This window comes from Anolis sagrei, chromosome 3 (assembly GCF_037176765.1).
Source record: "Anolis sagrei isolate rAnoSag1 chromosome 3, rAnoSag1.mat, whole genome shotgun sequence".
In the NCBI taxonomy this organism is placed as follows: Eukaryota; Metazoa; Chordata; class Lepidosauria; order Squamata; family Dactyloidae; genus Anolis; species Anolis sagrei.
In genome coordinates, this window is record NC_090023.1 from 200,248,968 (window position 1) to 200,273,223 (window position 24,256).

Here is a 24,256-nt window from a genome sequence, read left to right on the forward strand (position 1 = left end):
CAGAACTCCACACAACAATGGCTGTGGGACTGAGATGGTGTCCCTCAACAACACTTTCTGAGAGCGGCCCTCAAGGAAAGACCGGAGCCACTGTAAAACAGTGCCCCCAATCTGTCTTTAAACATTATCTCTGTAAAGCAAGCTGTTCTTTAAAGATGTTTCTTTCATAAATGAACAGAACGTTTCTATGCATGCTCTGGAAGGTATAATTAACCAAGCCATTTTTAGGGAAAAGGTTAGCCTAAAAACACTCTAATATCACCCCATCCCATGTTAAAGGCCCTTTCACAGCATGCAATTATTATGCTATGATTGTACTTCCAAGTGCAATGGCAATATTGGATGGAGTGCTGGAATTTTTATTTTAGGGAGAGATATTCTCATCCAGAGAGCTCTAGTGCAGTGTTTCTCAACCTTCCCAATGCCACGACCCCTTGATACAGTTCCTCTTGTTGTGGTGACCCTCCAACCATAACATTATTTTTTTTGCTATGTAATGTTGCTACCGTTATGAATTGTAATATAAATATCTCATATGTAGGATGTATTTTCATTCACTGAACCAAATTTGGCAGAAATACTCAAATTTTAGAGTTGTAGTTAACCTACATCCAGAGAGCACTGTGGACTCAAATAATGATTGATCTGGACCAAACTTGGCACAAATACTCAATATGCCCAAATGTTAACACTGGTGGAGTTTGGGAAAAACAGAACTTGTCATTTGGGAATTGTAGTTGCTGGGTCTATAGTTCACCTACAATCAAAGAGCATTCCAAACCCCACCAACAACAGAACTGGGCCAAACTTCCTTCACAAACCCCTCTGCCTTAAAGGGACTCACTGGCATGAGCCTTCCTCCAGCTTCTCATGCTCTCCCTCACCCGCACATGCGCACCACGCTGCCATGTGCCAAGCATGCCTGCTCTCCTCCCCCCTTGCTTGGAGTCAAAGAAACAGCCCTCCCCTTGGCTGAGAGGCCAGCCAATCACATCAGAGGAGGGCTTTCGGTGGGAAGATTCGCCATCTTTTTTCAAAAAGGAAGAGAAGGACAGGCAGAGAGCTCTTCAGCTTTCTCTGCCAAAGGGGTTCTTAAGACCATCAGAAATATATGTTTTCTGATGGTCTTTGGTGACCCCTCTGAAACCCCCTCAAGACCACCCCAGGGATACCAGCCCCCAGGTTGAGAAATTATGCTCTAGTGTCTTATCAAACTACAAATGCCTGGGTTGTGCAATATGCAGCCACAGCAAAGTATATGGCAATGCTGGAAAAGCTATTGACCTTCAGTTGAGGTGGACTTTAATTCACCAACCTCCATTAGCCTGGCAATAATCCAAGATGATGGGAGTTGTAGTTCTTCCACATGGGAAAGGTGGATTCTTGCTCTAGTCCACAGTGAGCCTTGTCCTCCATGCCACCAGCCTTCATACACACCAATCACCATTGTGGGACAATGGCTACAATTTACAGTAGAAAATCTGTTTGCTTTACACATCACATATTTGCCAGAATATTTTAGATGACATGAAGATGACCAAGTTGTAAGACTAGACTTGGGAGGGGGTCTGCTTAAAATATTTTAAAGCATTATGTTGTTCCTATGCAAAGGAAACACACAAATGAAATCATTGTTTGAGAAATAAGCAGATTTTGTTTCATGTTTCTTAATTACCTTGACAATTGAGAAAACAAGAAAAATAGCATGGATAGGGAGGTCTCCACCTGGCTACCATAAATGCAAATGCCTCTCGTATCATTATGCTATAACTACTAGATTTATTTGCTATCCAGTTCAATTGATTAAATCTCCAGGTAATATCCCTTGATGCAAAACAGTCATTTTGGCTGGAATTGCTATACAGCAAAGACTCCCCCAACTCAGTGGGTTCCAGATGTGTTAGACTAGAGCTCTTATTCTCCCTATTGGTTGGGACTGAGAGGGACTGCAGCCCAACATGCATGGAATAGAGCCTGAAGTAATGCTTTACAAATAATGATGTTATCTGTATATACATGGGGGGTACATAACAATATTCCTTTTGCAAAGCAAATAACAAATTGAAATATGTTTTGTGTAGGAACTGATATTTATTTATGCTTTGAAGGGATTTTTTAAGATCGTTTACTTTTTAATATGGATTCCTCACTCCAAACTCTAAAAAGTAACACATAATATACAAATTATGAAAACTTCTGCCACAATAATTATTTTTAAAGAAATTATAAAGTTTTATCGTAACTTTCCAGAGACCAAAAAGCCCATGGAATACTGAAACAAAACATATCATTGCTAAGTCCTTAGCTTCAATAAAGAAATTAGCTCAACTTAATAATAATAATAATAATAATAATAATTATTATTATTATTATTATTAATCGGGCCATGGTAGCATAGGGTGTTAAACTGCTAGCTGCAGGGGAAAAAAGGTGCTGACCAGAGGGTTAGCAGTTTGAAGCTGTGAGTCGGGATGAGCTCCCGACTGTCACCCCTAGCTTCTGCCAACCTAGCAGTTTGAAAGCATGCAATGCGAGTAGATAAATAGGTACCACCTTGGTGGGACATGCTGGCAAAAGATCAGAGATGTCTATGGACAGCAGGCTCCTCGGCATGGAAAAATGGAACAAGAGCACCTCCCCACGGCCAGAGTTGAGCATCACTTCTAGACACCAGAGATGAAAAAGAGAAGGCCTTTACTGCGTATTGTATGTCATTGTTTGTTGTGTAAAAAGCATTGAAAGTTTGCCTTACGTGTGTACTGTAATTTGCTCTGAGTCCCCCCAGGGAGATAAATTATTATTATTATTATTATTATTATTATTATTATTATTATTGAGAGGATATATGAATGGGCTTATGTTGCAAAAAAACAAACAAACATACATTACGGCAGAGATCTCACTTAATTAAAAGAAATCACACATTTGGAGAAATTTAAATGGATGAGCTATAGATTGGTTTTTAGCCAACATAGTGAATCATAACTTGCCAGAAGCAAACTGGCAGGACACATCCAAACTGGATTTACTGCTTCTGACATTCGACACTACTTTCCATTGTCCTTGACTGCTTTCCGCCCAGGCCAGGAGCACTTCCATTGATATCACTATAAAATTGAGACTTTCATGCTATCTAAAAAATATAGAAAAGAAGCTGTCTATTCAAGACAGCTACTTTATGTCAATCAGACAACAAGTTCAGAAAAGGGGGGGGGGGGACTGGAAGTATTGAGACTTTCCAGTTTGTTTTGGTTTTATTTCACCTACATATTCATGATTTTGTGCACAACATCTTTCTTAGAATATCACAGGTTTTCCTCTATCTGCCCCACCATTGTCTTCCTCCTCCAGCTTCAATGGATAATTTACCATACCTAGACTCGGGCAACATTTTAGAAACTGACTTTCAGCCATTTCCACTGAGCATTTTAAAATTATTATTTGGGAGCTTCATTTGGAAATCACACTACGTTGTTATTTAAAGTTCTGAAACCTTTATATTTATAGACCGCTCTGAGTCTCATCGGGGAGAGAGGGCAGTCTGTAAATAAAGTTGTTGTTATCATCATCATCATCATCATTAAAGTTTTTAAATATAATCTTTATTTAATTTTTTTAAAGTTCATTAAAATAATAGTATAGCATAAAAATTATGGTATTTAGATAGAGATAGATATATAAAGATATAGATATAGATTAGTGTGGGATATGGTAAAAGGGGATTGTAGGGTGGGGAGGGAGGGGTAGGAAAGTATGACAAGATGGGGGAAGGGCAGTGAGAAAAGATTTAAATCTTTTCTCAATGCCCTTCCCCCCATTATTATTATTGTTATTATTATTATTATTATTATTATTATTATTATTATTAAAGTTAACATCTTCAACTAGTGATGTTGAATTTTTTTATTTTAGTCTATGTTGTCCCTAAGAAAATGTGCATTTAGAAAGTGGCACATTTCATAAATAAATGTCTGTAGCTGTAAACAATTCTTCCTCTGTGCATGATGCAGGGCATTGTGGACAAGCATACAGATGTGGAATTGTTTGTTTTGCTCCACAGTCAAGCAAGGTGGAAGATTCTTCTAGGTCAGTGGTTCTCAACCTGTGGATCCCCGGGTGTTTGGCCTACAACTCCCAGAAATCCTAGCCAGTTTACCAGCTGTTAGGATTTCTGGGAATTGAAGGTCAAAACATCTAGAGACCCACAGGCTGAGAACCACTGTTCTAGGTGGTGCCATTTTGCCAGGTTATCTTTTGATCTGCCCGCTCCACTTCTGAGTCTGTTCAGGGACTTCCAAGTTGCCCATTCTTGGTTTACCTCAAGAAATAAATACCTGAAAGAATGCCTTCCCAATTTCTTTGTCGGTTAACTAGAGTAGAGTCATAAAAGGCAATTCTATTTTTCAAAATAAAATTTTGTTTTGGATTTTTGCATAGAAGGGAGGGTTAGCATCCAGAAGAACATCAAATTATTTATGTTTTCAATAGCTGGTGATGTTCTACAAAAAAATCCTCTTGTAGTATAAGAGTTCAATACACATTTGCTATGCAGCTTTGTTAGCATCTAGTTTTCCAAACTTCTGAAAGTTTTTTCTTAAAGGACCATTTTGTCCATCATAGAAAGGACATATTTTTTTCTCTATAACTAACAAAGCAACGCAAACCCCTACAACTTGAGAAGCGAAGTATGGCATGAAAAATAGTGAGACGAATTGAGCAAGTGGTCCGTTTGCTTTTCTCCTGCTGAGAGACAAGAGACAAGCAAATTCACAGAACTGAGTAATACATCATTTGAGCTTTTAAAAGGTAATTTCCCCCTTGAAACACACATTCTAATTACCCTTTTGAGGCTTACTTTACTGGAGGTGTTGGGAACTATTTGATCTCCAGGTGTGCCTTGTCTTCTGGATGGGGTCCAAGTTTCAAAACTGTATACCAGCTGAAACTCAGCACCTAGCCTGCGTTTGAGCATGCCCAAGAAGCCACTCAACAAATATTTTATAATGCCCCAAATTTAAAAATAGACTAATTTCGTCCACAGCTAAAAGGGACTACATTTCCCAAATCGGAGAGAGTACCGCTGCAAGATAGAAAAAGTTGTAAAAGATAGAGGATTTTAAAAAGCGGACAGGCCAGCCTTCCAAGTTGAATTTGCTTGCAATGCTTCAGATATCCTACTCCTAAGAATGGTTGGTTCAAAGCACTATAAAACAGGGGACAGGAAATCTAGTAATACATGTTAAACTATGTAACAAAATTTCAAAAATTTTCTGTTCCTGCTTTGCAAGTGTTATTTCCTGTTTAATTATGCGGTGCTTACTTTAAACATAGTTGTTATACTTCAAAAACTTTGTTTCTATGGCTGCTGCAAATTATGTTGAATTGGTTGATACTCTATGACAGTTGTAGGTGAACTATAAATCCCAGCAATTACAACCTTCAAATGACAAAATCAATCCCCCCACCACCACAACCCCACTAATATTCAAACTTGGACGTATTGGTCATTTGTGCCAAATTTGGTCCAGTGAATGAAAATACATCCTTCATATCAGATATTTATGATTTAAAACAGTTGCAAAATTACAGTAAGCAACTAAAATAATGCTATGGTTGGGGTCATCAACACATGAGGAACTGTATTAAGGGGTCACGGCATTAGGAAGGTTGAGAAACACTGCTCTATGAGATATTCATTGAGAAACTATAGCAAAATGTGCTGCAGGATGTTCCGCAAAAACAAAGTTTTTGCAGTTTAATAAACTTTTCCCATGTTTTTATGATAGAAGCAATTAGGAAATGACATTTGTAACACAGGAACAAAAATTGTGTTACATAGTGTTATTTATTCCTCCTGAAACAGGCAAGTCTGAACAAAGGCTGTCTTCCTTCTAAATTGCCCTAGAAAGCCCTATATTTTTGTATCTCTGCTTCATTTTATTCTATATTCCTATGCGGCATGTATATATCCAGAGGCATGCAGCTAAAAAAGGAAGCTGTTTTGCACAAAGCAGCAGCTGCTGCCACTTGAAAGAAATCCTCAGACAGGAAAAACAGGTGATAAAAAATTCCTTGCACATAAGCAAGCAGAAAGAAATGGAGTTATGAATTAGCAGCTGCTGCTCAAGACACCATCCCTTTTGCTACAGGTATCAACATAGGTAGCCTGTTATTGTTTTCCAAAAATATAAGTGCTCTTTACTTCTCTCTAAACTTCCCAATGGATATACAACTGACAACTTATTTCAGAAAAGGCATGCCCCTTCTCTAATAATACAGTAAAAAGCAAAAAGGATAGAAAAGTCAGGTCTCCAAAATCCTCTTTTCTGAGAAATTCAGAAGCTCCAAAATGAAAATGTCTTGCATGTCATTTCAAAGTAACTGAAACCATTTTTGCTCTCATGAACAATGACAGATTTTCCTCCAAAATATAAACAAAAGATTGTAACTGGCATTTTGATTTTCAGTCTGCAACACAGCATGTTCCACACATATTACCTGCTTATTAAGTAGTCAAGTATTCAAGCTCCCACTAAAATAATATTCCCACAAGTTAAACTTCACCATGTTGTCAACTTCATATGCATTCACATTAATACAGTGGTTCCCAACCTTTTTTTAACCAGGGACCACTTGACCAGGAGCAATATGACCAGGGACCACTCTCCTACATTAGTACCAAAAGGGTTACGAATCGGTGTTTGATCAACTTTAGATTTGGTTTGGTTATTTGGTGTGCTGATATAGAAAACTGCATTGGACAGACCACATCAGCTGTAGTTTCTGATACAGAACATATGCCATCCAGTAGACACTATCTGCTCTTCCACAGAAAACCATATTTAATAATTTGGAGCTGATGTGGTCTCTCCAAGGGGTTGGAGCTGGTCAGTGGCAGGCGGTGTGAAAAGAGCATAAATAAAATAAAATAAAGAGGAAGGAGGCTTGCAGACCAGATTTTTGTCCTCGTGGCCCACTGGTAGTCCACAGCCCACAGGTTCAGAACCACTGCATTAATATGATGTGAGTTGGAGATTACAAATAGGCCTCAAAGAGAAATGAGACATCAGAGTTTAAGGGTCCTTTCACATCATGCAATAATAATGCTGTGATTTCACTTTAACTGCTGTGGTGGCATCCTTTGAAATCCCAGAATTTACAATTTAGGAAGATACACCTAAAATTGCCTGCCAGAGTTTTAGTGCCTCCCCAAACTACAATTCCTAGGATTTCATAGGATGTAGCCATGGGAGTTAAATTGGAAACATGGCACTATAAATGTGTAGTGTGGAAGGGCCCTAAGTCCATCTGGAAGTGAGGTTATCATTTGCTTCTCTCCAGACAAAGTTATTGTATCTAGATCACCTCCTGGACCCACAGTGTCCAAGTAAGATATTTCCTGCCACCATTTCATTGCCAAGTTGACTTGATTGTATTATGTCTTTGCATAGTACCCATTTGCTAAAACACAAGAGCCATGAAAATAAAACAAATGGCATCTCAAAGGATGTCACATACCCTGGAAGGTCTTTGTCGTAATTCTTAATGTATTGGAGATGCTGTGCTTATTCATGAAGGAAAGGAACAGAGTAATTCTGTGTACAAAAGCACTCTCCATTATTAATTCACATGACTAAGTGCTGAGACTTAATCCTGAGAGCAGGTTCGCTTGTGAAAGACTGCTGGCTCAAATGAAGTACCAATTACAGGGTGGAGGGACGCATTGGTTTCCTTCCATAACATTATCTTACTATCTGTACTGATAAAAAAATAGCAGAGCTCAGACCTAGTTACAGTTTTAGTGTCAACTTTGTTGTCATGCTCTCCAAAACAAATAATCCTGAAACCAGAGCAGCAGTATTCTCTGAAAGAGTTAATGCTTTCCACTGTACCTTTCTGCTCTGACGTCAGCTCTCGCCTCATCTGAGGTGTCGTTGGCTGCTACTGCTATAATGTCCTTCTCAGGTACAGCAAGGAAAGAGTGACAGAGCTCAGGAAAAGTGCTGAGGTTAGGGAAAAAGCAGGAATATCATTAGTTAGAGGAGAAAGTCTAAGTATATAGCCTTGAGAATTATTCAGTGAAAGCTTGTCCTGAAATTCAATGTAATGCTTTTTTAAAAAAAGTATGGAATATATTAGGTGGGGCAAGGAAGCAAAGAAAATGTTCTCTAAAACAACATTAATGCAAGGTAGATTTCAATTTGTATTGAAACCATTTTTAATTAAATTAACTCCAAGACCAGACACAGGTTGAAGCCTTCTTCCTCAACTCATCTCAAGTTTGAAAGAAGGAATTAGGGCAGCAAATCAGGGAGGGAAGGTAGAGGGAAGCAACCTGTTGAACTGCTTCCTAGCCTGGTGATCTTAATGTATTTTCCTTGGGTCCTTCCACACTGCCTTATATCCCAGGGTCTGATCCCAGATTATCTCCTTTAAACTGGATTATCTGGCAGAGTCCCCACTGCCAGATAACCTGGGATAAACAGATAATCTGGGATCAGATCCTGGGATATAGGGGCAGTGTGGAAGGGGTCTCAGTGGGAGAACCAAGATGGGTATTCAAATCTCAGATATACAATCATAGACATAGCAAGACTTGACCTGAATATAGCATAACATACTAATTGCAACCATAATGGGTCAACAACACTGACTACAAAGTCAATGGGGCACTTCAGAACAGCAGCTAACATTTCATAATTCATTTGCAGTAAGTAGCATTGTAAAGGCCCTGGTCAAACCTTTCAGATGCATTTGAAAACACAACAATTATGTCTATTCTTCAAAATAACGCAAGAGCTATCTTGTTTCCAAGTCCCAAGGATCATTTGAATTACAACTGAGAAACCATAATGCTATAAAGGTGAAATACCTTCAATGTCTACTAAGAAGAAAGCCTCCCTGAGTTTAAAGGGAGTTAAACCTAGGAAAATATGTACAGGATTGCAATCTAGGTGACATAGATAATAATAAATAGAACCCGCAGGTGAAGTTCTAACTTTATACAAATCCCAAACTATGTTATTAAGACCTACATCAAACCATGAACCTTCTCCTTAATGAAGATCAAAGTCTACAGGGGAGAAATCCATTTCCCTCTAGCATTCAAGTAATTATTTTGCATTTAGCAACTCAACCTAACACTATGAAATCAAAAACCAATTCACCGTGTCTATGTGCAATCTTATTTTAACTTCAGCATAAAAGCAAATATCTGTTGCATATAAATGTAAATAAATACCTTTCAGCTGGTAAGTCATCCATGTCCAGGTTTTGAGATGCACTAGGAAGGCCTTGTTCATATTCAACAAGTGAAATGGTTGATTCCTTGTGCTGGACATCCATAATGGTCTTCTCAAGGGCCAAATTCTGTTCTCCAGATTGATTTGGAGAAGCAGCATCAGAAAACAATTCTGACTCCATCCTTTCAATGGTGTCTGAACCTTCTCCATCAATTCCTTGATCACATATGCTAGATTGCAAGGCTGAGACACAGTCAGCAGTAAATAATGTGCTTGCAATACCTGTTTTAGGGCTGTCAAAAGAAATATGTTCTTCTGTTTCTGCTGTGCTCAACATGGTGTCATTCCTTTCTTCCTTACACCCTTCATTCACACTGTTGGGTTTGGAGTCACCTGGAGAATCATCATCAAGGTTTACTTCATTTTTTAAGTAATCTATTAGTCCATGTGTTGCTGTGTCCTGTGTTTTCTCTTGCTCTTCTCTCTCTACTGATTCTGTCAAGAAGGTTGTGCTTTCAAAGACTTTTTCCTGAAGTATATTTTCATCCAAAAGGTTGCTGGAAGCAGATTTCTTCTGAGTTTCATCAGACAGGTTGCTGGACTGCTCCATTTGTTCATTGTGCACACAAATATCATTTAGAAGAGGTGATAATACTAAGGTGTTGCCTAAGTCAATGATATTCTCTTCAGTTTCTTTGTCCACACTCGGCATTGAGCCGTGGCACTGATTTCCAGATAAACCTGGTTCTGCAATATCCAGACTAATTAAATTACCTGCTCCCACTTCTGCCATCGTCGTTCTGCCAAAGTCACTCTTTGGAACAGATTCCTTCAAGGCAGTAATCATTAAAGACAGCTCACTCTCAGAAGAGAGAGGTAAATCCTCTGTTTCTGAGCTGCTAGAATTCACTGGCTGCAACTTTCCTGCTTCAAGACTCTTCCAATCCTCCTCGTTGTCATTGCTTACAGCACTAACACATTCACTTACCATTGCCTCCATCATGCTTCTGCTGGAACTCTCTACCTGACTGTCTAACTTTGGCAAATTTGGCAGAGCTTCTTCATTTTTGGAATATTTTTTAATAGGGATGTTTTCTGAAAAAGCATCAGACATACAATCCTCCGGTGGGTTTGTCAAAAGTTTTTCTTCCTGCACTATTTTTTCTTTAATAACTTTATCTAAAGTCCCAGCCTCTAAAGGGAACTCAGATGCCTCTGTTTTCTGACCATCGTCTGGGTCTCTATTTCCAATCATTTCATCAGTTTCTTTCTGTCCCTGTTCACACTGTGATATTTGTTGGGTTGATGAGCTGTCTCTCTCACCTGCACTGTTTTCAGCTGAATGAGGAGTCACCTCAGCAGCCAGAGTACTTGGAACTGTCTTTTCAAATATTTTGCTAATATGCTTCCTGAAATCAAAAAAACCAATGCCAAAGGTCCCAGAAGACGGTTCGTCATGCTGTTTTTCACAGCTTGCTGAAGACTTAGGAGTACTTAATTCCATCTTGGGGATACTAAAATTCTCTGCAAAAGCACCCTGGATTTTTTCTGCATTCCTTATGCTTTCCAGACTCTTACTGTGCTTGTCATCTACACAAGCAATGTTTGTTGCAATCCCCTCATTACAGTCTGCTTGCTTACCAAAAGATGAAAGGCTCTGAAGCTTCTCTTCTAAGCTTGAAAGGCTGAAGAGAGATTCTACCGAGCTGTCAAACTGCTGGGCTTTGAAGTTTACATCACTTTTGGCTCCTTTTGTTTTAATTGCCGAGATCTCGGTCTGTAGTTTCTTGAAATTAAAAGGTGATAAATCTCCTCCCGGGTGCCCTGCCTCAGAAGAGTCCTGTGAGATGAAGGAACTCTCTTCACCTTGGCTTGGAATCACTGAGTCCTTCCCAGGGATTGACTCTACAGGAATATTGTCTGAATGTGATACTTCGGACTTCTTTTGATCTGCCGTACCTTTATCTGCTGAAGGATCACCCAAGTGTATAGGTGTAGCAGCTGGAGCAAGAATCTGAAAATTGGGAGTGGCACCTAAGAAGCCTTGGCATGCTGTAATTTCTAGCTCATCCTTTTGTAATCCATCCACAATGCCATCATTCATGCATTTTGTTGGTGGTTGGCTCACTCCGGTGTGCTGATCATGTGAAAATGCAGGCACGGAAAAAACTGTTAGATCTGCCTGGGAGCCAGCAGGTAGGAACTCTGTGTTTTGAATGCTGTCTGTTTTATTTAAAGTATTGCTGGAAGCCATATCTGTGATTTCAGGTAATGCAGGACTCTGCTCCTGTATTTTTGCATTTTCAGCTCCTGTGAAAGTCAAGTCCCTTTCATAATTTATTTCTCCAGGTTCATATTTCAAGGTGGTTTCAACCACTAAACTTGGCTTCTCTTCTATTTTTGTAAAGGAGCTTTTTTCTGCCAATTCTGTTTCTTTAAGGTCAGACCCATTATCTTTATAGCTGCCATCAGCACAAATCATTTGGAAATCTGCAAGCAATGCCTGTGGCTCTTCAACTTTCAGAGGAAGTGTTTTCTGCACCCTTGGATCATGCTCTATAAAATCAATGGTGCTTTCATGTGCATGGTCTTTCAGTCCACTGGATTGCTGGTTTATGCCAGATTCTTCATCATGGAAATCATTGCTATGACCTGCTCCATCATAAAGACTGCATGAAATCGGAGAACCAGAAACATCCTGGTTTAACTTGTTTATTGGTTGTTGGTCAAGACAACTCTCTTCCACTTGGCTGCTTCCTAGACTATTTAGGTTGCTGATTTGCACAGTATCCAGGTATTCAGAAAAACTTGGCATAGGTGCATTTTCATCTGTGACAGTTGTTGGATAATTTGGTTTCACAGTTAGTCCACAAAGATCATCTATAACTACTTTAATTTCACTTTCACATGGGGGCTGAGAGCCTACAGGTTGATCTGAATCCAGCAAGTGTACTTTTTCAGGTGGAGTTTCATTAAGCTGTTGTTCATCAGAACTTCTTAGTGTGGTAAGATTGGCATGATCCACATTTTCAGATTCTGATTTTGAAGGGTGCTGTTGATCTTTGAAAGTGGCGTTAAAGGACTCCAGGCTGTCATTCAGTTCCGCTTGTGGTGATGGTGTGAGAGTGTCCGCCATCTGTTGCATGTCTGCAGTCTTTCTGTGAAGAGTGTCCAAAGATGTTTCTCCATCATTGCTCTTTAATGCATCATTCTGCTCTCTTGTGTTGTGATCTTGTACATCCCCCAGATCCGGCTGCTGGAAATCAGCCTTTTCAATGCTTGCTGTTAGTAGTAGGCTGTCAGAATAATCATCCTTCATACTTTGATTATTTTCCTCCGTTGCTTGTTCCTGCTGTACTTCCTGCAGGGGGTCCAATTTGCTTTCAACTTGCTGTGCCACATTTGTGTCAGTCGCCTGACTTTTCATTTCAGTTTTATATTCCTCTTGACCCCTTTCATTGCCTTCTGTCTGACCCAGAGCATTGCTTGGCTCAGCAACTGCCACAGGTACACCGTCAGCATCGCTGCAAATCAGTTTCTGTTGTTTGCTTTCAAAACAGGATACATCCTCCTGGCTTTTTGTTTTCACGACTGTAATACACCCAGCAATCTTTGCCTGTTCACTTAAGTCCTGATGCTCAAGCTCTGCATTAGGAACTGGTATTATTTCTGCAAAGGCTGCGTTGCTTTCAGATGTTTTTTCATGCGTAGTTTGGCCTTCCAACTCCCATTCAGTTTTTTGAGGAACTGTGCACTCCCAGGATCCATCTCGCTCATTTTGCATAATAGCATTGTCCGCAGAGTGCAGCAGCAGTGAACCATGTGTGTCTGCTGAACAAACTTTCTCTGTCATTTCACAGACTGGAAAGCTGAGCAGTGTATCTTCCGTTAAAAGATCACAGCTTTGTGGGCACCTTTTCTCTTGTAAATGTGGTGGTTGCAGAAACAAAAGGCTTTTATCCTCTTTCTCTTGTGGGACTGTTTTCTCTCTATCCGATTCCATACTAAATTCAGGTAAATGGTCTTCAGGTGCATTCTGGTTATTTTCAGAACTGAAGTCTTTGTCTAAATCTTTGCCACTGGCATCGCTTTGAACCCTGTTTGCCAGAAAGCTCCAGTAATCACCCCAGTTAGCACTAGGGCTTTCTTCCCTTTTGTTATTATCAAAGGTTAGCAAGGTCCCTTGAGAACAGTTTACCTCTTCCTGTATGAGAGGACTTGTTAAAACCGGCTCTTCCTGACTTCCTCCCTCTCCTAAAGAAATGCCTTTGTTTTCTGGAGGTACTAGACTATCTTTTTTAATGAGCTCGGTAAGCTCATTCTCACTTGTGAAGTTTTTTACATTTTCCGCCAGGGGCAATCTTTTATCTACAGTTGGATCTTCTGTCACAAAATACACAAGATTTTCTGGGTCAGTGAGAGCAATGTTTTCTCCACTGACACACTCGGCTTGTGTGATTTCTTTGCCGTTGGCATGCTCTGGTCTGTCCTCAGAGGCAGTGCTTTCTTTTTGCTTTTCACTTTCCTCAGGCAATAAAGACACACTGGGAGGCACAGGGCTCACTAGTAAATTCACACTGTGGTTTTCTCTTTTGGTAAGACAGAGGCTGTCTGGTTTACTTGTGGTTTGATCTGGGCATTCTTTTTCAGATGTATAGTCGCTGGGTTTCTCTTCCATCATGGTTATCAGAGACAAATCAGAAGGGTTAAAGGACATACTGGACAGGACAGAACCAGGATAAGACCACTCCCTATTCTCTTCAGGAGAAACTTGGTGGGATTCACCTCCTTTGCTTGTTGTCGCATCAGTGCTGCTTTCACTGAGGATGACACAACTTTGGCCATCAACGCTTGAACCTTCTGCCGTGGAACAATTTCGGATTAAGTCTTCCTTTTTCATTACCAAGCTGTTTAAGCCATCTGCGTTCTGTATACTTGGTTTTATTAAAGTTTGCTCCCCATGATCCACTTCCAAAACTCCTGCTTCCTGGCTGGTCTCCTGAGTGATACTGTAATCTGGCTCTTCTTCATTCATGGGTAACAAAATGCCATGTGCCTTTCTCTTGTCATTCAGCTCTCTGCTCTGCTGTAATGAATCTAATTCCCTGGAAACAGTTTTTGCAATCCAAGTTTCTGACATCCAAGTGGCATCTGACAAGGGATCCAACACAGAGCTAAATTCATCTGAATTTTTCTCATCCTTTATCGCAAAAGCAGCAACAGGTTGCTGAGCATCTGAGCAATTGCTGAGAGATGCATCAGGAATAGTTCTTGTGATTTTGTCATTCACAGTGGTTGACAGCAAGCCAGGTAACTCCCTATGGCTATCTCCAAGACTCACGGCAACATGCTCCTTGGCACATGCTACCAAAGACAATGGCACAACTTGACTTTGGCTTTCTGTTCCTTCATTAGCCCACTCTGAGAAGTCAGACACAGCCTGATCTTGTTGTTCATGCAGAATGTCCTCCAGTGCTGTCATCTCTGGAGATACTGCAATTGTCTTTACACCGGGTGATTCTTCACCAGCATTACTGTCTTGGCCTTCGTTACTAAGGCTGCCAACAATGGAAATGTATATTCATTTCAGTTCAGCAACAGAGTGCAACACAAAAAAATATTTTTCAAAAAAATCACACCACAGAAGTTTCAAAGCCATGCAGGCACATGCACTAAAAAGCTGCCTGTCTGCTTTCATGAGGCAAGAGACCAGAGGCACAAACGTCATAAAAAATTCTGAAGGATTCATTACATGGAAATATACTCCTTCAGCCTAACATGTGAGATACGTGGATTAACTTCCTATGGCTCATTTTAAATAATTTATTGAGCTGCATGCTGTTTCTCTCCTTTGCGCCATAATACACATAAAATAAATCCTAAAACAAATGCCAAACATGGAAAACTCATCAGAACGGGATTGAATTTCAGGTGGAAAACTTTAGTATGCAGGGATGATATTATTCCTGTCTGTAAAAGGACACAAAGTTCAATACTACTTTAGTTTTACTTTTTGCATTACAAATAAAAATCAAGACTGCAACACTAATGTGGTTTTTTCAACCGACTATGGCCTACCAAATGTTTACAGTAACCCCACATTAAATAAGGATGGCACTCAATGAACTACTGAAAGTGAAGATGGTGTGTTAGGGGCCACCATGAAATGGCTACTTATTTCTATGCAAGAGACTGAACCTACTATCTTTGGATCTACTCTTTTCCTACTATTATGCCACCTAACTCTGTGACCTTTTCAGATAATTAATCTTCTACTATTGTGAACAAATACCCAGGATCTCATCACACTGAGGTCCTTGATGCAGGGGGCAGCGGGCGGACCCATAGGGCAGTGGGGCAAATTGGGCAGCAGGGCAAATTTGCCACCCAGCACCCTGCATCACCCGCACCACCCACTTGCCCTTCACATGCCCAAAAGCATAGCTTTCCAGCATGATCCATCGCTGTCCCCATGATTCTCTACCTGTACATGGGTAGTCTCCTGTGTTCAAGTTCCCATCTTCTACCACGCTTCCTTGATGAAGCCAGTATGGAGCCCTGCTTAAGATAGATGTGCATTGTGAAGTCTTGGCACTGCCTTCTCTTCTCTGCTTTAGTTCCCCCTGTTTATAGGACTTCCCAATAGTGTAGATACCTTCCTTTATATTAGTTTCTGGGTGGAGCATAACACCTCCCAGAGGCCTGCCTTAGTTGGTCTATTCCATTTCCCTGTGTAGAGCTCTCTTGCTGGACTACTCCCTTTTCTACAGTCTCTAGTAGCTTGGGGCATTCCTAGGCCCAAGTAATTCAAACAGCCATCCTTAGCAACTGCATTTAGTAGTATTTTTATTCCAGCAGTCCAAGGGACAACAGAAGCTTTTGGCCAGCCTAAGCTTTACGAGGAAGAAGATTGGGACAGTTTATAACCATCGCTTTACACCAGAGGCAAGAGACTTTCAAAGATTCCAGAAAGATGACTGCAACCAGCAAAACCTCCTTTTGTAATGTATTGTCTTACGTTACCTTATGATAGTTCCATGTGGAGTTAACCCTTTATTCATCTTGTTTCAGAAAACTCATTTGGTTGTCTTTTCACCTTGCCTAAAGTTCATCTGTCTGCTAAGGGTCTTAATCTTAACAGAAGGTATCAGCTAGGCCCCAAGTAAAGCCAGACAATATAGTTTTCCCAAAGGCTTGGGCATGCCATCACATGCATCATGGGCTAAGATGCAGCGGGCTTCGTGCCAGCTGCATTGAAGTATCATAGGATTGGGGAATGTATCTAATGTGATGAGATTGTAAAGCCACAACCACCTTTCCACCAAGATTCTTAGTGAATTCCAGACCAAAGATTCAGACAGTTTCTTGCCTTTTCATGCCAGGTGTGATAGGTAGCTGCTGCCTTTGACTGCTACCAGTCTGATCCTTAATTTTCTCCTAGATAAGACTTTGTAATGAGCAGGCAACTCAGTTGTTAAGAATGCAAGGCACCAAACTGAATCCGGAGCACTGGACATGGACAGCAGTCCACCAGAAACTAAACTAACAATAAGTTATCATTGCCTTCTTGGGACTTCAAGATTAGCAGGGGAGACAGTAGTTTGGCAAGGAGAGGACAATTCCTGGCTCAGGAGTGTGCAGGAGTAATCAACGGTAATCTATTAATCAAATTGCACAAAATAGCAATACCTTTATTGGGCTAACTGGAAATATTACTGTTTTGTGGATTCTGGACTGTGTTGTATGGCCAATGCAGCATATATTTCCCAGGACTCAGTGTATCTCTAAACTCACTACCTGTGGTAATAAAGGCACTCAGGCCCTTCTACACAGCCATAAAATCCAGATTATCTGCTGTGAACTGGAGTATAGACTCTTATAATCCAGTTCAAAGCAGATAATGTGGATTATCTACTTATATAATTAGGATTATATTGCAGTGTAGAAGGGGCCTCAGATCCTCAAAAAAAACTCTATATTCCTTCCTTTTGAGAAGGAGGCATGTGTAGTAAAGAGTCCGGCGTGTGGCAAAATATTGGTATGCTTCCCATCTCTGATCTTTTCTATGCTATAATAAACCATGCTCAAACACTATATGTTTTAAGTTTTTTAAAAAAGTGCCTCATAAGAACAAAGACAATCTTTGTTGCATGTAAAGGTAAATCTTAAACTGCCATGCAATCATGCTTTGCCTTTAAAATATTCTACCAGATCCTATCTGATCTTGGAAATTAAATAAAGTCAGTCCTGGTTAGTACTTGGATGGGTGAACACCAGGTGCTGTGGGCTATATTTCAAAGGAAGGAGTCCCATAGAAATTCATACCATGAACCCCAACAACGGACACCTTCTCCAACCATGTAGCATGACTGCTAAACAGTGCCTCCCACACTCCAGTCAAGACAATATTTCCAGATTGTTGCAAGCTAGTGAAAGGCCCAAGAGTATCAGCCAGATACAGCTCCTTCATCCTTTCTTTCTTTCTTTCTTTTTAAAAGATCATGTCCCAAAGCAATTTATGCCATATTGTTCCTGAAAGAAAGCCTGGAAGTGATCCACACCAGGAGAAATCTAGGCTGTGAGTTGCATGTAGGCCCCCAAGGTTGCTTTATGGTTCCATGGCTGCAGCCAATGACACTGATATACCTCTGCAATTTTCCTTCCAGGAAGGTATGGCCCTTCGGGATCCTCTGAAAGGAAACTGCAGCCTCGTTCCCACCCCATAACTTTAAATATTTCTCAGATGAAACCTAGGATACATGTGACCAAGCAACATTGGACTGTGGTCTAGATGTTGAAATTTATTATAGGGGAGACGGGACACAAGCTAGGAGAGCTTGTTTTTGCCTGAGCCTCATGGGAAGGGTTAAATCCCAACCCTCCTCTCAATCACACGTCATGCACAGGCTGGATCTATACTGCCCTATATCCCAGGATCTGAACTTTATTTATTTTGTAGGACTCCAAGTGGGGAGAAGACAACTAACCCTTTACAGTCTTGGTACTATTGAGAAGAAAAAAAAACTTTGCCTGAATGCAGATGTTGCCAGTTTATAAGCCAGTGGTTAACGTTCTTCCTTTTTAAAGGCAAGGTGATTGCAAGAGTGGTTGGACAACTATAGGTACAGTTGGATAAAACTGATTATCTTGTTGTAATAAGATTTTTTTTTCATGTCAGGAGTGACTTGAGAAACTACAAGTCGCTTCTGGTGTGAGAGAATTGGCTGTCTGCAAGGACGTTGCCCAGGGGACGCCCGGATGTTTGATATTTTACCAATCTTATGGGAGGCTTCACTCATGACCCCACATGAGGAGCTGGAGCTGACAGAGGTAGCTCATCCGTGCTGTCCCCAGATTCGAACCACTGATCTATCGGTCAGCAGTCCTGCCGGCACAAGGGTTTAACCCATTGCGCCACCGGGGGCTCCTGTGATAAGATAACAATTGCAGTTGCAGGAATTGTATATCCCCCAACTGTCTCAATTTGGCAATGTCAGTCCCAGTTAATCCTTTGTCATCCCACTTTTTCATTTATACCCAGTTAATTCAGGCCCCATCTACACTGCCATAAAAAATTCAGATTATCTGCTTTGAACTTGATTAGATGGCAGTCTAGACTAACATTATCCAATTCAAAGCAGATATGGGTTATGTATGAACAGATGAACAAACGAATTTGAGGAACATATTCGCAAAACTGTGTTGCACCCATGTTTCCTAGCTGCTTTATATTTTACAAAAGTCAAGTATAATGTTTGTATGTATGTGTGATAAGGTGTAAATAAGAACAGAAAGGCCAGATGACGCATTCCTTTTTGTTTTTAAAGTTTATCTTTCCTTTAAGGGGAAAATCTCTCAAGGAGATCTCCAAAGTAAAATGCCACAAGTGTAAGGTATATTTTTTATTTATTGAATTCAAAGTAATAAATGAAGGCATGAATCCTGAGAAGTTCATGTTGTTAACTAAAATCTTCCTAAGGCTCTGATCCCCATCATCAGGGCTTACTTTCAAATAAATGTGTCTCCAGCTGAGTTACAAAAGCTTTCCAAATAGGATGGACTATTACATTGAGGATCCTACTACAATGTATTTGCCTTGTGTAAGATATGCCAGTTGCTAACACCTTAGGAGTGGCAACGTTTTCCTGAACCTGGATTTACAAGTTCATGACCTGTCTGGCCCCATGCTGAAAGCAATTTGGGTGAGATAGCTTAGCAGACTCACTTACCAAAGGAGATTTCCATGTGATGGTAAGGGATTCCATGTGATAAGCCATTTATCCCTATGCATTAATTACAACATATATTAAAATGTATGGATGTCCTTTTTACATCATGTTTAGATTGTGTTCTTCTTGTTCTTCTTACTTATACTAACTGGATGTAGCAACTACCCAGGGCCTAATCATCAAGGCCTAATTGGTTTTATCCCATTTGCACATATGCTATGGTTGGGATTATTTTAAATTGTTTTAATGGGGTTTAAATTGCATTGTCGAAGGCTTTCATGGCTGGAATCACTGGGTTGTTGTAAGTTTTTCGGGCTATGTGGCCATGTTCTAGAAGCATTCTGTCCTGATATTTCACCTGCATCTATGGCAAGCATCCTCAGAGGTGATTTCACAACCTCTGAGGATGCTTGCCATAGATGCAGGCTAAATGTCAGGAGAGAATGCTTCTAGAACATGGCCACATAGCCCGAAAAACCTACAACAACCCGGGCTTTAAATTGTTAAGTGATAGAAGATGTAACACATATACTGTATTAATTTGATTGTAAGATGCACCCCCATATAAACATTTCTAAAAGGGGGGTGCATCTCAGAATTGCCGGTGATATTATGGCGCACACACAAAGCTTTTTTTTTTTGGGGGGGGGGTACTGAAATTAGTGTGCATCTTAGAATCAAAGATATGCAGATATATGTTAGGGTTTTTAAATTATTGCTATTTGTCATACAAGTCAAAGGTTAAAGGTGAAGGTTTTCCCTGACATTAAGTCCAGGCGTGTCCGACTCTGGGGGTTGGTGCTCATCTTCATTTCTAAGCCGAAGAGCCAACGTTATCTGTAGACACCTCCAAGGTCATGTGGCCAGAATTACTGCATGGAGCATCCTTACCTTCCTGCAGAAGTTGTACCTATTGATCTACTCACATTTGCATGTTTTCATACTTCTAGGTTGGCAGAAGCTAACAGCGGGAGCTCCCGCCACTCCCCAGATTTGAACCTTCGATGTTTTTGGTCAGCAAGTTCAGCAGCTCAGTGCTTTAACCCACTGCGCCACCGGGGGCTCCACTTGCTAGGCAAACATTTGTATTATTGCACATTACCCTGAGAACATCAGATATAAGGTAGGGTATTAACTTTTTTAATAAACAGAAAGCATCTATGCTAGCCACACCTGCTCTATGTGGGTTTTGGATTGTGTGACAGGTTTTATAAAGCCACTTCAATTTTTGTTAGTTTATCTAAAATGTTTCTCCTTCACTACATGAACATGTTCTCAGAGCCATAAAAATGTATCAAATTCTGATCCAGAAAATGAAGGCAGAAAGATTCTACTGTAAACTATGGCAGTTAAAATAAACAAACAAAAAACAGAGACCCAACATCCAAGGATCAGACAGCCACAGCCATTTCTGGTCAATTGAGTCACTCATGGCATAGGAAGGAGCCAAGTAGGAGGGAATAAGAATCAGCACACAGCCTATTCTCAATAGGTCAAGAGTCTCTGCTGGAGTGAGCTCTAGTCCTACAAGACAGTGAAACTTGATGGGATAACAGTGGTAAATGTGTTCTGCCATTGTTGCAAGTTTCACCCCAATAGCTGTAAAAATGAGGGAGAAAGGAGCCTCTGGAGTTTTCCCACTTGCACAATTACTATAACAAAAAAGTAATGATTTTTTGTTACTCTTGTTATAGTAACGAAATTTTCAGTAACAATCCTTTTGAAACACTTTAGAAATGAAACACCAGCCCCCCCCCCCAGTTTTGTAATGAGTTTTTAACCTTTTTTTTTCATCGATCACACAGACCTACTATGTACAACGATAATCAATAAAGTTGTAGCCTTATTCTGTTGTGATGTCTTGTGTTGTTGGAAACATCAGCACATAGTAAGAACTTTTCTCTCGGTGTACCTCCTCACACATTCCCAGATCTGCTCTGTGGAGCAAGATGGAGAAGAGGGAGTCATGGTAGAGGAGACATCTTGCTTTTGAAAGAAAAAGAAAACTATTTGCCCAATGGATGCAGCTACTAGATACAAGAAAGATGTTGCAACCTGATTAGCATTCTTAATCCCAAGGCCTGAACTCTGTTCTCCAGGCCCCAGGGCAAGGATGTATAATCTCATGGCAAGGGAACTGCTGTGAAATTACGCATATTATACTGTGTGTTTTTGCCCCACCCAAATGTCACTGCTGTTGCTCCAAGATGTTTTGAAGTGGCTACCATAGACTGTATTCCACCAAAAGCAAAATTTGGAAAACTTTCTTTGGCTGGGTTACAACTCCAACTTGTTTCAAAAAGCAGTGCTTGCAAAGATGTTAAAAACAGAGCTTAGAAAATATTTTTTCCAACCAGAGGCATGTTTTTTCATTTGTTAGACTTAGTTTTTAATATTTGGATTACATGCTTTGAGCAACTGCAGTTTATGATTAATGCATCATGCTTAATAATATCACCAGGGCTTTCCCTCTATGACATCAACAGGCATGTCTTTCGCTCTCAAATTTCAGCTCTGAAATCTCAGGGCTAGAATGCTCCTGGTTTGGCAACTAGAGCCATGACCACTACTAAAAAGACACAAACAGGAATGCATCCGACTATACACATTTAAAAATTAAATACATAGTCTCCAGAAACACACAGGATTCAAGCTATGCACTTCCACCAAAGGATTAGAACATGAACTTGGAAATATTGCTTAAATAACTACCACATTAGTGTTGGTTGAAAAAAAATAATTGGTTGCTGTTACTCCAAACTGTGATTGCAGCACATTATGCTATTTGCAAGTAACATGCCATTGGTGTTATTTGAAAGGCAAAACATTAAAAAGGTTAAATAATCCTAAATAGTTAAAAAAAAGTCTCCGAACAAAATCTCAAAGTAGATACTGCTTACTACTAATAATAATAACCTTTATTTATAACCCGCCACCATCTCCCCGAAGGGGACTTGGGGCAGCTAACATGAGGCCAAGCCCAAAATAATACAACATAGTAAACATACAATAACAAAATACATCATAACAAAATATGCAAACAAATAAAATCAACAATATAAAACAGCATACTAAAATCAGACACTGAGGGTGGGCCAAATGTATGAAGTAAAATGTTAAAAAAGTTAAAATCCTGGGTGAGATAGAGATGAAAGTGCATTTGTAAGAGAGGAGCCCAACAGGGAGGAGCAGTGGAATTTAGCTATTTTGGGGGGCAGGGGAGGTGCTTTATTCTGGGGGCATCTATAGGCTAAAACAACTGGATGGGTTGAGTGGTCATTCTCTGAAGGCACAGCGGAAGAGCCAGGAGAAAAGCCACTACTCTTCGCCTTCAAAGAGTTTCATCAATGCTGAGGATCGTGCCATCACCGCTCAACCAGGGAGCTTTGAAATGGTTGAACAGAAGCTCTCCAGAGCTTTAGAAGAACAGTGGTTCTCAACCTGTGGGTCCTCAAATGTTTTGGTCTTCAACTCCCAGAAATCCTAACAGCTGATAGTTGTAGGCCAAAGCACCTGGGGAATCACAGGTTGAGAACCACTGCTTTAGAAGCTTCTTATTGCCTATTACAGGGAAAACCTGCTGATTCCCAATCCATCTAAAATGCAGATGTGTGCTTTTCACCTTAAGAACGGATAAGCATCTCGAGCTCTGAGGATTACCTGGGAAGGAATCCTACTGGAGCATTGCAGCACACCAAAATACCTGCGTGTCACCCTGGACTGTGCTCTGACTTACAAGAAGCACTGCTTGACTATCAAGCAAAAAGTGGGTGCTAGAAATAATATTATACAAAAGCTGACTGGTAAAACCTGGGGATCACATCCAGACACAGTGAAGACATCTGCCCTTGCTCTTTGCTACTCTGTTGTTGAATACGCATGCCCAGCGTGGAACACATCTCACGATGTTAAAACAGTGGATGTGGCTCTTAATGAGGCATGCCGCATTATCACAGTATGTCTACACCCACCACTAGAGAAATTATAGTGTTTACATGGTATTAAACCACCTGACACCCATCTGGAAGTAGCAGCCCATAATGAAAGAACCAAGACACTGACATCTCCAGCCTATCCTCTGTTCAGATATCAGCCAGCAAGTCAATGCCTTAAATCAAGAAATATCTTTCTAAGATCTACAGAGATACTTGCACGAACACTTCAGCAAGCGAGAGTCCAAAAGTGGCAGGCTAAAACCTGGAACCTCAATCAGTGTCTGATACCAGATGAGAGAGACTCCTTCCTGGGCACACAGAAGACTGGGCAACTTGGAAGGCACTCAACAAACTACACTCTGGCACCACGAGGTAGAGAGCCAACCTTCAGAAACAGGGCTACAAAGTGGAGTCTGCAACATGCAAGTGTGGAGAAGAGCACAGACCACTTACTATGATGCAGCCCGAGCCCTGTCACATGCACAATGGAGGACCTTCTTACAATGACACCAGAAGCACTCCAAGTGGCCAGCTACTGGTCAAAGGCCATTTAGTATAATGCCAAGTTCTTAACTTTGTGTTTTTAAATACATTATAACGGTACCTTCAACTCGCTTCTGACACAATAAATAAAAACTACCCTTCAAACCTACAACTTTAATATCACAATTTTAAAAAGTAATAAGACTGGATGATGCTATACAAAAGGAAAGAATAAAGCAGATCATAATAGGGTTAATTTCAATTAGTTACCTGCGAGTGTTGAACAGAAATATGCAATTCGGGGTTTGTTTGTTTTTAAAGCCAGTATAAGCCAGTATCCATCTATGGAGCCACAAGCTTCTGGGAG

The 24,256-nt window shown here is 40.4% G+C and overlaps 1 protein-coding gene across 10 annotated transcripts in view; it reads right to left on the reverse strand.

Moving 5' to 3' along the window:
- Positions 1-24,256, reverse strand: part of TACC2 (transforming acidic coiled-coil containing protein 2) — a 212,729-nt gene that overhangs the window by 154,546 nt on the left and 33,927 nt on the right. For all 10 annotated transcript variants that reach the window (XM_060768557.2, XM_060768563.2, XM_060768556.2 and 7 more), the window contains 2 exons: positions 9,242-14,800; positions 7,893-8,003 (listed from right to left, as the gene is read on the reverse strand). In XM_060768557.2, the coding sequence (XP_060624540.2) occupies positions 7,893-8,003; positions 9,242-14,800 (5,670 nt within the window). The remainder of the gene's footprint in view (positions 1-7,892; positions 8,004-9,241; positions 14,801-24,256) is intronic.